General features: G+C 39.8%; 1 protein-coding gene across 1 annotated transcript; it reads right to left on the minus strand.

Moving 5' to 3' along the window:
- Positions 1 to 1490: 1490 nt before the first annotated feature.
- On the minus strand, positions 1491 to 8402 carry cltrn (collectrin, amino acid transport regulator). The gene is made up of 6 exons (XM_069680574.1): positions 8339 to 8402; positions 5509 to 5567; positions 5130 to 5215; positions 4828 to 4944; positions 2628 to 2822; positions 1491 to 1617 (listed from the first exon to the last, which is right to left on the minus strand). Exons 1-6 carry the CDS (start codon positions 8400 to 8402, stop codon positions 1491 to 1493), a joined length of 648 nt encoding a protein of 215 aa, XP_069536675.1.
- Positions 8403 to 11917: the final 3515 nt, after the last annotated feature.

Here is an 11917-nt window from a genome sequence, read left to right on the forward strand (position 1 = left end):
CCAGATGAGCTTTCTCCTCCTATTGTTGGGAGGGTTCAATCAGGGTTAAATCAGCTCAAACCTCCTTGAATTTCTATCAAAGTTAGGTCATCATCTTGAAACTTTGTACTAAAACTGGCTACAGATATGCTCATCTGTACGGAAGCCCTAAACGGACATGCATCCATACATTTTATTTACTCTGTTAAGAGTAATTTCCGGTTGTACCTCGAGATCTCGACTTATCTATCTCATTAACTCGAGATATCACGGCTGGTTTACTCGTGATAACGGGATCATTTCCTGGCGATCTGGAAAACATAACAACAGGCTGCTCGCTGTGATGTTACAGAGCAGGACCTGCCATGCTGCCATCGCCCACACTAATGAGGTCAGATAAGCCTGTTTGTTTGGTGCTTTTGCAGCTCTGGAGATACGAGTAATGGTCATCTGATGTTACGGCGGTGCAGCGTTGTTATCTCTAGATGTTTGGATGCATGTCCGCTAAGGGCTTCCATACATCTGAACATTTTCATGTTTTATCCTCATAAGTCACCACAAAGTCAGACCTTCATCATACAGATTACAAAAACATGTGTCCAGCAAACATGAGAATAAGCGTTGCCACTTTCCATTACATTGGATTTATTGAAACTGAACATTTGAATTAGAAACACTGACATCAACTGCATCTACTGCTGACATCGGGGGCTTTCCCACAGTGACTCTGTAGTCTGGAAGAAGAAAGAGGATCGCAGAGAACATGTCAGCAGCAGACGTGCAGCAGGAGACATCACCTCCGGGCCTTTCTTTTGATCTAATCACTTCAAAATCAATCACATTTTGAAAAAAAAAAAAAACAGGTTAAATATAGTTAGCAGCTAGTCTGAAGCCGCACATCGAGGCGGGAAGAAGGAGACAGAATAATTTATTCAGCCCTCGAGGGGAAGTTCTATTTTTCTCTCTGTTGTTATTTTGCACACGCAGGCCTGAAATACACACGTGCACAAACAGGAGCCAAACACACAATGTATGTAGAGATGTCGGAGTGGGGGGGTTTAAACACTGTGAGACGTTCAAGGGCGCTTTCCAAAAAAAGTATTTTCTGTGTCATGAAAAAGCTTCAAATTAGGAAATAACTTCTTTTTTGCCGGCCGTTTTAAACTGGGAACAAGCCCTCTTCTTATGTTTGCTTTCATCTCACTGGAATCGTTGCCAACGGTCACCAAATACATTTTTAAAGACACGACAAATTAATTTTTCCTCCTCCCAACAGTTATTTGGAAAAATGTACCATCATTATAAAATCACATGCTTGTTCCTTTTGAGGCAGCAGGACAGAAAAAAAACGTTCAAATCAAGAAAAAGTCATAAATCATTTCATCACAAACTGATTATAAACTTCTACTAAAATGTGATTTTTTTTACAGTGCAACAAAAGTTCACCTGGAGCAGCTTTATTCCCTCTATTCCCGTCTTATTTCTTACATGAAGTGTTTTCAGAGGTGCTTTTACATCTGTGTGAATCGCTCATCATCTGCAAATGACGAGTTGTAAATGCCCTCTTTTGCGGTGCCGTTTTTCCCCCGTGTCTCTTCTTCATTCTCCACGTCGCCTGCAGATTTCTGGTTCTTTTTGCTGGAATGAGAAGTCAGAGAAAAAGAGAGAGAGCTCAAAAAGCTACGGTGGCCCATAAAGGAGCAATTTAACCCCTGGAAAAGGCTGCTGTCAGTCAAAGCTGGTGTTCTCTGTAATCGATAGAAGCAATAATATTTGAAATTGCCGTTGTAGCTGTGGAGAAAGTTGTACAAACAGCTCGTGGTTTTGCCCATTATACATTCCTTCAACACCCAGCATGCATTGCTCCCCTCCCTCTGAAAGGAACGGCCCAGTGAGGGACGCTGGAGTGAAATGTTACCGTTTCACTGCGTGCAACGGCTCAGAGCGGTACAGAATCTGAAATATGACGAGAAAATACAGGTGGATCTTCAGGTCTGCAGTCTACATTTCAAACCTGACGATTCTGAACGAGACGTGACATCAGAGGCCGTCGTAGATTGAGAAAGTGTAGTTTAGCGAGCTCACTGGTCTCCACCAGATGACGCGTTTTATGTAGTCTGGTGGAGGTTTTCCAGAGCTCACTGGAGAAGTGGACAGCGTCCTCCAAAGGCACAGTGCAAAATTGCATTTTCTTTCTACCATAATGTCGTTAACTCCCCATTATAGCATGATGGGACTGAGGCTGAAAACAAGCGAACTGGATCTTTAAGGTAAAAACAAAACAACATTTAACAAATCAAAACAACATTCCAGCAAAAACATTACGTTTAAAAAAAAAGAACATATAAAATAAATAAAATTTCACAAAACAAAATGACTATTCCTAAAACACAACTACATTTGACAAAACACAACATTTCACTAAAAAAGCAATTTAATGCTGTTCAGCAGTCACCCAATCGCTCGCTAGCGCTGTCCCAAAAAATAAGCTAATAGAAATGCAGTTTAAACCTTTTGTGTTCAACCTGTGAAATGTTTTGTGAAATGTTCTAGTTTCCTAAAATGTCGTTGTGTTTTGACCTTCAGGGCCACCGTAGAAATCACTTTTAGAAAATGAAAAATGTAATGCATCTACTATATCTGCTTACCGTTTCTTTTGGACATAGGAGGACACAGTCAAAATGACGATGCCAGCGACCACAATGCCCATGACCACCCCGAACACGATGAGCCACGGCTCGGTTCCATAAGTGACCGGTTCTGGCAGGGTGGGAGGGATGTCAAGGAACTCCAGAGTCTTGTCAGTTAGCATAAAGGCACTGTTGATGCGACTCCTGGACTTCCTGTGGGAAAGTAAAAAGTGTTGATTTAAATTGGACCATTTTAAAGTTATGTAGTAAAAGGATCTCTCAGTGTTAAAACTGATGAGTTATAAAAACATGTTTCAGTGATAACGTTGTTCTCAATGCTACAAATGTGGGTTACACTTTGATTATTCAAGTCAGGGCAGCTAAATTATTCATGTAGACCTAAAAGCACAAATATGAGTTTTACAGAAGGTCCATTTCTATACTTTTTCTTTCACATTATTTATTAAACACCCCAAGATATCCCGCTGTGTTTCAACAACTACAGAAGAATAATGGCTGAGTCCAACTCTAATCCTTTTAATTAAGATGAACTAGGGCCCGTATCAGTGGTGTTCATGTTTCATTTTGAAGTTTTGCTTTGGGCAGCAAGTTAATTCAGGAAAATGAGGGGCTGCTCTTTAAAGAGTGACAAAATATAATACACTCTTCTGCACACTCCACAGTATGGTTGCTAATATTAGCTTATATTAGAAAAATAACTCGTTGGCTTTACAACATTATTAATATATACAGCTAATAGTTTTGCCGCTACTCCTTGATTTGGTTGGTATTACCTTTAGTATATTGTGCCTAATTTTACGTAATATTAGCAAATTGCACTGTCACATTGACATGCTAGCATAAAAACTGTTGAATTTAAACCAATACCACATCCTTGTTAAGTTTACTCGGCTATATTCTAGTGTTTTGCTGCATAAGCAGTAGCATTTGGTGGCTAGTTTCAGCTAATACAAGCAAAATAACTGTCAAATTAATGTTAGCTTAAAACAATGCAACTGTTCTAAAATCTTGTGTTTTTCTGCTACATCTTGATTTGTATAGTAACGCGTTGGCTATGTTGGCTAATTTTGGCTAGTATTTGAAAATAGCAATATTATATATATTGTTTTCATTAGCAGTACAATGTTTTCTAGCTTAGTTTACGATCCTCCAAATTTTGTTGCGTCACTAGGATTTATTCTGTATGACACATATGTAGCATATGTTGGCTAATTTCAGTTAATATAAGCCAAATAACATTGTTAATTAACATGATAGCTCGACTATACCCAAGAATTTTGCTGCTACATCCTGATTTGGTCTGTATGACTAGTAGCATGGTGGCTAATTTACGCTAATACTAGAAAAAGAACAGTTAGCAATTACATGTTAGCTTAATAACAATTCACAACAAACACAATGCATCTGTGCTATAAGCTTGAGTTTTTGTTCTACACCTAGATTTGGTTTGACCAGTAGCTTATGGCTCCTTTAGAATCTACTGGACTGATTCCAATAGTTTTTGTGCCTATGAGTCATTTCAACACACAGATTTGTAAAAAATAGGGCCCAGTATTAAAAATACAGAACTTCTTCTTTAAAGTGGCTTAAAATGGTTGATATTAGCGTACTTAAAATTGGCATTTCTGTTTAACTGAATCAGTTTGATACTTTTATAATTGTTCTCTTGTTACACTCTATTTAATATTTACCATATCCTTAATCTTCAGTAAAAGGACGGCGTTGAATTTGGTTTCTTACTACCTTCGTTTAAAACCAATAAATTACATGTCTAAAAATGTAAAAAACTTTGTGTGGATATTGAGATTATGATGTTTAGCAGTTTTTGGGTCTTGGTCACCGTACCTTACAACTTAATTTAGGTATTTTACAGCAAGATGAGGGGCAGACATTACATGTTGGTTACTTTAAGCTTCATCGTAGCTGTCAACAGTATTTTTTTAAATTCATGCCAGCATTGACGCTGTCCTGACTAAGGGTTCTGGTCATCGGACACTCAGTGAATAAAAAATGAATGTTGGAGGCCGGCTGGGATGACACTAACACACCAAACAGAATCAAAACTTAATCTAAACTAAAATTAGAATGAAAGAATTAAACGGAGCATTGAAGTGACCTTGACCTCTTTCAGTTGTAGCCTAGAGACAATAATACTTTCTTACATGGTGATTGGATGATCACTGTGTCGTGTGTTTACCTTACAGCCATTTCAACAGTTTTTTTGTCAACAAGGGTGGCCGTGTTCGTCGGGTGCGTCACCACGAACCAGAAGGACACTCTGGGAGTCTCCTCACACACGAGGATGTCTGACACGCTGGGGAAGTTCCACAGGACAATAAAGACCTCGTTAGTATCGTAACATGTTCATAAAGCACGAGTCACTAGTTTTATTATAGTTTAAAGACATTATATAACAGTTTTATAGTTGTTGTGCCTTGCTGAACACACAACAGTATTCTTTAATTTTTTCAGGGCTTTATAATCAAAAAGTTTCCACACTTGAATTCCTGCTTGTCGAGGTGTCTCCTCATGGCGTACGCCAGAGATGCTCGGAAAAGGAACATTTCATGTTGATCCCAGTCGTACTGTAACAACAACAAAAAGATCATGTGAGTCTGTCAGCGAAGGCCTTTAAGGTTAACTCATCAGCACGTGGACTTTGTCCTGTGCGGTCACACACACACTCTGAGTGGATTCTGGGCAGTATTCATCACATTGTTATTTCTAAGGGTGGCCTTAGCAGCATCAAGGATCAGCTGGTTATGAATACTATGTCAGAGCATTAGAAAGCATACAACATAAGGCTTCAAACATTTATTCATGACGAGATGCTTTGATCGTTTTGTGCAAGCAGATGAATATTTAAAGAAATACTCACAGCTTGATTTCCCAGAGCAGATTTGATGCTGAGTCGAACTTTGAATCCATCTGAGGCGTCTACAAAGATAAAAACACATTCAAATACTCAGTAACTGCTTCTCTCAGTTTCTCTGCCTCACTTCTGGAAAACAGATAAAGTCCCTGAACAGATGAATAAAATTAATCACAACCTTTTGTTACTTGTGGAACCGAATATTTCTCGTTCTTTGTTTCCATTCGTTATCACGTTTTATCACATTTAGACAAATAACTGGGCACAGTTGTTTCCTGTAAATGTCTTGTGATAAAAAACTGGATTTCTAATCAGGTGAATATTTTCACTCTGAAAACAGGTAACAATTCAAACATCCTGGGGCGCGGTTCAACTCAAATTAGAAGAGGCCCAATCCTCGAAGCAGCAGCCTGTTCGACCTCTGACCTTTGGTCCTTTGCCACATGTCATCCCCACTCCCTTCCCATATTTCTGACTCTGTCCATTGTCCTATCACATAAAAGCACAAGAAAAATCTGGCAGAAAAATCTCATTGCCAAATCTGTTTGATGTGAAGCGTCTGTAACTCTGCAAAATTGTTTTATTTCCAGGTGTGAAAAAACAGGCAGTAAAGCAGGTTATCAGTGATTCTCAGCACTGTAACTTTCATAATCATTTAACTAATATAGTTCAGCACAGAGTGGGCCGATGTTTTTGTTTCCATAAAAGGTTTTTTGTTATTGATAGTGTAACGCTGACTTCTCCTGGAGTTCACTATGGACTTGTTATAATTAACTACTTTCGGCGGTTGGTAAAGCAAGATCACAGACACCTTCTGTTGTGCGCTGAGTCACATTTAATGTCCGACTAAACCGTTGGACAAACTAACACGGACCCTGTTTTGACACATCACTTCACTGTTGGTAAATAGTTTTAAATTAAGGAAATTAAGGAAACAATTTCTCTAAATTATCTGAGAAGAATAAGAGAATAAATCTTGAAATCTCTGGCACTGTCGCCTCACAGCTAGAAGGTTCCTGGTTTGAGATGTTGGACTCTTAAACAGTCAAGGAATAAACTTTATACGTTTTTGGTTTCAACTCATTCCAATAGCCAGCGACAAATGTTACAAATGTTACAAATGACAAAAGGGGCCTTAAAACAAATTTGAAGAAATAACTTAAGTTACGTGACGTTAGTTGTGCTAGCTAGTTAGCCCACTTGCTACCTGTTGCTAGGCGACTAGAGCTGTGTTTGGTGACGAAAGCCTAAGGGCCCAATCAGACAGAACGCGTTTTAGCTTTTTGTCATTGTTTTCAATGAGAGGCTTTTTCCGCTCTGAGCGCCTCGTGTTTTTGAGGAAACGCTCTGAGCGCCTCGTGTTTTTGAGGAAACGCTCTGAGCGCCTCGAGTTTTTGAGGAAACGCTCTGAGCGCCTCGAGTTTTTGAGGAAACGCTCTATGCGCCTCGAGTTTTTGAGGAAACGCTCTGAGCGCCTCGAGTTTTTGAGGAAACGCTCTGAGCGCCTCGAGTTTTTGAGGAAACGCTCTGAGCGCCTCGTGTTTTTGAGGAAACGCTCTGAGCGCCTCGAGTTAAAAAAAACTTCAACTCAAAGAAGAAATGCGCCCGACGTTTCTGATTGTCCAATCCGATGAAAGGAGAGGCGGGCCTTCTGTCAGTAGACAATATAACGGTTAGGTTAATGACAGCTATCATTCGGTGGTTGCCTTAACAACAGTAGAAAAAAAAGGCGCAGCGAGCTGCTCTTCAGGCTTCGACATAAAACACAGCGCAGTGCGCCTCGCGTTTTACAGCCTGCAGAACACGTTCTGTCTGATCGGGCCCTAAGGGGGAACAGCTGGTGTCTGATTACACTTGGGCCTTAGTGGTCTACGCTGGCGACAGATATCTCTGCCTTCACATGCCGCGTCCTTCGAAGGATGCAGCCCCTGAATTGAGACACTGCTAATGTGTCAGCCCTGTGACTGATTGGTGATCAGTCCAGGGTGTAATAACAGCTGAGATAGGCTCCAGCCCCTCGCATCCCTGAACAGGATAAGCGGTCAAGATAATGGACAGAAAATGTATCTTCGCACGGATAAATGTCATCGTTATATTTGTTCAGTTATCTGTTCAGTGCATTGCTGTGTACATTTAATTGTTCTTGGATTTACTTTTTTGTGTTTAATGTTTTTGTCTCATTACGAGCAAATCATGTTTCTTTTACAAAGTGGATTGTGAAAGCCCGCACTTTTAAAATGAGCATCCAATAACTTTCAGTGTTATTAAAAACATGTTTAAAAAGTTAGAACTAAAACTTTCATTCGTACAAAACATCCGAACATTTTGACCACATTGGTTTTACACTATGTCAAAGGAACCTGTCATTTCTTGTGGAAATCACTTGCGGGTATTGATCTTCTTAGTGTTATTTATTGCTTATTTTACTGTGACACAATAACAATAACAATTTTGACACTTGAATTAAATAGTTTCTGTGATTTACAGCTTAAATGATTTAGTTTTTCTGCCTACATGAGTTTAAAAATGTAGCAAATCAATTAAGAAAAAACTTTCCTCATAGAGTTGTAGAAAGATGGCACGTAGAACAGCATGTATTTGAGGTATTGACGTTAAATGGAGGTCGTTGTTATGAGGCAAACATCTGAGTTATGTCTCTAATCCGCCTGAGTTTCAGATTAAGCTGCGTTCCACACATGAGAGGAAACAAAGACACACAAGCAGACTGAAGGCCTGACAGGAACAACGTCTGCGTTTGCTCACAGTCTCTTAAAATATGATTTTAAATATTAAAGCACTTTGTTATTTATTTTAAGACATTAAGATGGTCACTCACCTGTTTCACAGAGCTGTGCCAGAGCAGGTGACAAACACAGCAGGAAGAAGATCGTCCCCAACATCCTCCCTCAGAACAAGAAGCACAATAACAAACGGTTGCAGAAGCTGAAGTGAAATCTCAGCGTTCAGCGGAGGAACGTCATTGGATAAAGTTTAATGTTTAAGCCCGGACACACCTGAGCTAAGCCGTCCTCTTTAAAAAGCGCCTGTCAGCTCGGCCTCACTGTAAAACATGGAGCCTGTAAAGAGGCTGCTGCAGGGAGAGTGTTTGTTCAGGCTTCCAAGATAGACGTGCTAATGTGAGAGAGGCAGGCCGCAGGGCTTTGTTTGTTCAGCACAGGACAGTCTGTGAGTGAGCCGGGCACCTGGATATCACAAGTAGCTACATTTGTAGCAGAAAAAAACTGAGCCAGGCATCGAATGAACGAGGCTGTAAAATAACAAATGTGAGTTTATCTGCCTGTTTGAGGAGGAGCTGCTGCGTTCTTTGTAGGCCCACAGGTTACAGGAAGCCGATGACTGAACTAAATACAGAACATGACGACCCAACACGAGTACATGTCAGACTAAGCAGTTATTTCTCCTCCTGTAATCACGACAGGATGTTCTGTCCTGACTCCCTGCCTCTCCCTCTTTTGCCGTGTGAGGGAAATGAAGGCTGAATCTCCTCCAGCAGAACGACAAAAACACTGAAATTAAAGAGAAAGTCTGTCCTGGCTGAGTTTGATATTAACAGTTAATCATCCATTCGGCCTGACAGTCAAACCTGCAGTTTGGTTAAAAGTTCACCCATTAATGAGAAACTAAGGTGACCCTCGGGACAAAAATGTGCTGCCAAGTTTGCTTTTTGAGTCTCTCTCTTATCATAACACATTTGAGTATCGATCATGTAAAACAGGCGCCTAGGTGGACATTAAACTGCACACTTGGCCTACAATAAACGATCCTCTGTCCCCTTTATAGTCATAAGTGTTTCCATAAAACAGACAACACCATTATGAATCATTGTGAAACATTGAAAACAAACCAAGTTAAACCACTCCCCTTACAATAAGTAGGCTCCTTTAACCTTTAAACTCAGTAAAACATGTTGCTTCCTGTTGAGCTGCTCTTTTCTTCTGAAGGTAAAAGTCAGATAATGTGAGGAAGAGTTCATGTTTATAAGTTACTGTTCATTTTCGTCTTTTGCTTTGGATAGTTTCCAGTTGAACCTCTGCAAAACACCAACTTACATGAAGTGCTTTTGCTGCATGAACACAGACTGCAGTTCTTCTCCTGAACAGAAGAGGGCAGCAGAGGCATCACACGGGCAGCAGGACTGCTGGAGCGAAAGCAGATTATTAAAGTTAATAATTGTTTTAATGTCATCTTTTCTTTAAATATCACCCAGGAAACGACTCTGAGCTGCGTTTAGCTGCTGCTTCTACAGCTTCACCTGCTTTACACGAAGGACTGGTGTACCTGAAGGAGGTGAAGTATATACTTGTTTTTTAAAGATTATTTTTGACTTCATTTACAGGACAGCTGAAGAGAGAGAAGAAAAGAGTGGGAGGATGACGTGCAGCAAAGGGCCGAGGGCCGGAGTCAAGCCGCTGCATCAGAGACTGTGGCCTCCCCCCTGTATATGAGGCACGTGCTCTACCTACTGAGCTGAACCAGCGCCCCACAATATAGATATATATGTTACTCATTTATTGGACAGCTTTATTTTTTAAATGAAAGAACCCGCCCTGTCCAACCTTTTTAAGCCTTCTGTCTCATTTGGGTCAGTAGCCTACTGATCTTCCTGCCTACCTTGACCTTCTAAATAAGAGGGGAATAAGACATTTGGCCACAGGAAGGCATGATTGTGAGAAATTAACCACTACATGTGAAATGGCAGTTACAATATACAAAATAATTGTATTATACAGTAATTGATGTTTTACAGTAATGTTTAATGATACATTTTTGTTTCTTCTTCTCTTATTTTTATTTATATCAACAGATTCAAACTTGCCAGGTACGTCACGATCACAGCCGAAACCTGAGGCCACCTCAGAAGCTTCTGGAAAACAACATGCTGGTACTCTTCATCCATCCAGTCCAACGGGTTCTACTTATTGTTTCATATTTCTTAATTAAAAGATGTATTGCTAATAAAGTATGCCTTGCCATTCATTTTTATTCAGGGATATTAAAATGACTGGGTGGGCTTGAGTCCGAAGGAGGTGGTGGTTTGTGTTTGGGGGGCCCCAGTGTAAGATGTCGCGTAGGGCCCCAAAATGTCCAGAAACGGCCCTGACAGCAGGAGTCCTGTTTTATATGGCTGACAGTTGTAAGCAGTCAAAACACACCTAAACACTGAGGTCCAAAGGAGAAAATGATCCAACATTTTCCAATTAATAAGGGAAACGTCATAGAAAACGTCATTAATAAAGATTTATGTAGCAGCATGAATGAGTGAGTGCCCTCATGGATGCCCCTGTCGTTGATAAAACCTGAAAAAGTGCCCTCTAGGTGTTCCCTGCCACTGCAGGGACACAACACAAACAACACATTACAGTTACTTTCGACACAGTTTGCTGATAAAACTTCACCTTCTAAACTTTTTTCTGAGGCCGGTTTTGAAGGCAGGACTTCTGCTTGTAGTCGCATATTTTCACATCAACAAAGTGGGAAAAAAGATCTGAACACTTGTGCTACCAGCAGCAGAAGAAAAGTAAAAGTAGCTGCATGTTAAGGTAACGTTTCTACGAGTAAGAGTCCTCTATTCAGAATCTTACTGAAGTAAAAGTACAAACGTTTCAGCAGCAGAATGTTTATAAAGTTTTCAAAGTAAAAGCATTTAGCAGAATAACGCTCACAGGCTGACACATTACAAACATGCGTGTAATGTGTACAAAGCATTTCTGTTATGTATTATGTATGTTATGTATTAATTTCATTTAATTCTTTTTTTCCTGTCTTACTTTGAAAGGACATCCTACTTCCCTGCAGCTCAGGGGAAGACCCAAAGAAGCTTAGAGGATCACAAGAGCATTTATTAGCAGGTCAACACTTTAATTTGTTATTTCGTGTGAATCATTGTGATATTCATAACAGTGAGACTGTATGTATTGTTACTGACAGTTTCTTAATGATGTACACCTGCAATCTTTAAAAAAATGAATAAAAAGGTCAGAAAAAAGCAGAATGTTTATTTAATACTAATTTAATCAAGTTACACTTCATCTCTAACCTCTCTAACATCTCCAACTCACCTTCTTTTGCAAACTGAGCTTTAATGTTTAAAAAAAATACTTAGAAAGTACTTTCGACGTGCTTAGTGAGCCTACTTAGAACCACAGCTTACTAATGAGAATTAGTCCTGTTTTCCACCGAGTCATTCATGGATTTTAGAAACATATTTTTATTAATTAAATTATAAATTAGAATGTGACATCATAAAAAATATGATTAACTAAAGTGTAAAAAAGACGAAAACTAGCAGTGAGAAAGTGCTCCTCTGAAATAAAAATCAATCAATAAGTGTTTCATTCTGTGGCGTTCAGACAAAGCAGCCCCTTATTCCCCAGACAAAGCCTCCCTCTTCTTC

This window comes from Semicossyphus pulcher, unplaced genomic scaffold (assembly GCF_022749685.1).
Source record: "Semicossyphus pulcher isolate SPU_LCO1_2020_fin unplaced genomic scaffold, fSemPul1.0.p SCAF_4, whole genome shotgun sequence".
Classification (NCBI taxonomy): Eukaryota; Metazoa; Chordata; class Actinopteri; order Labriformes; family Labridae; genus Semicossyphus; species Semicossyphus pulcher.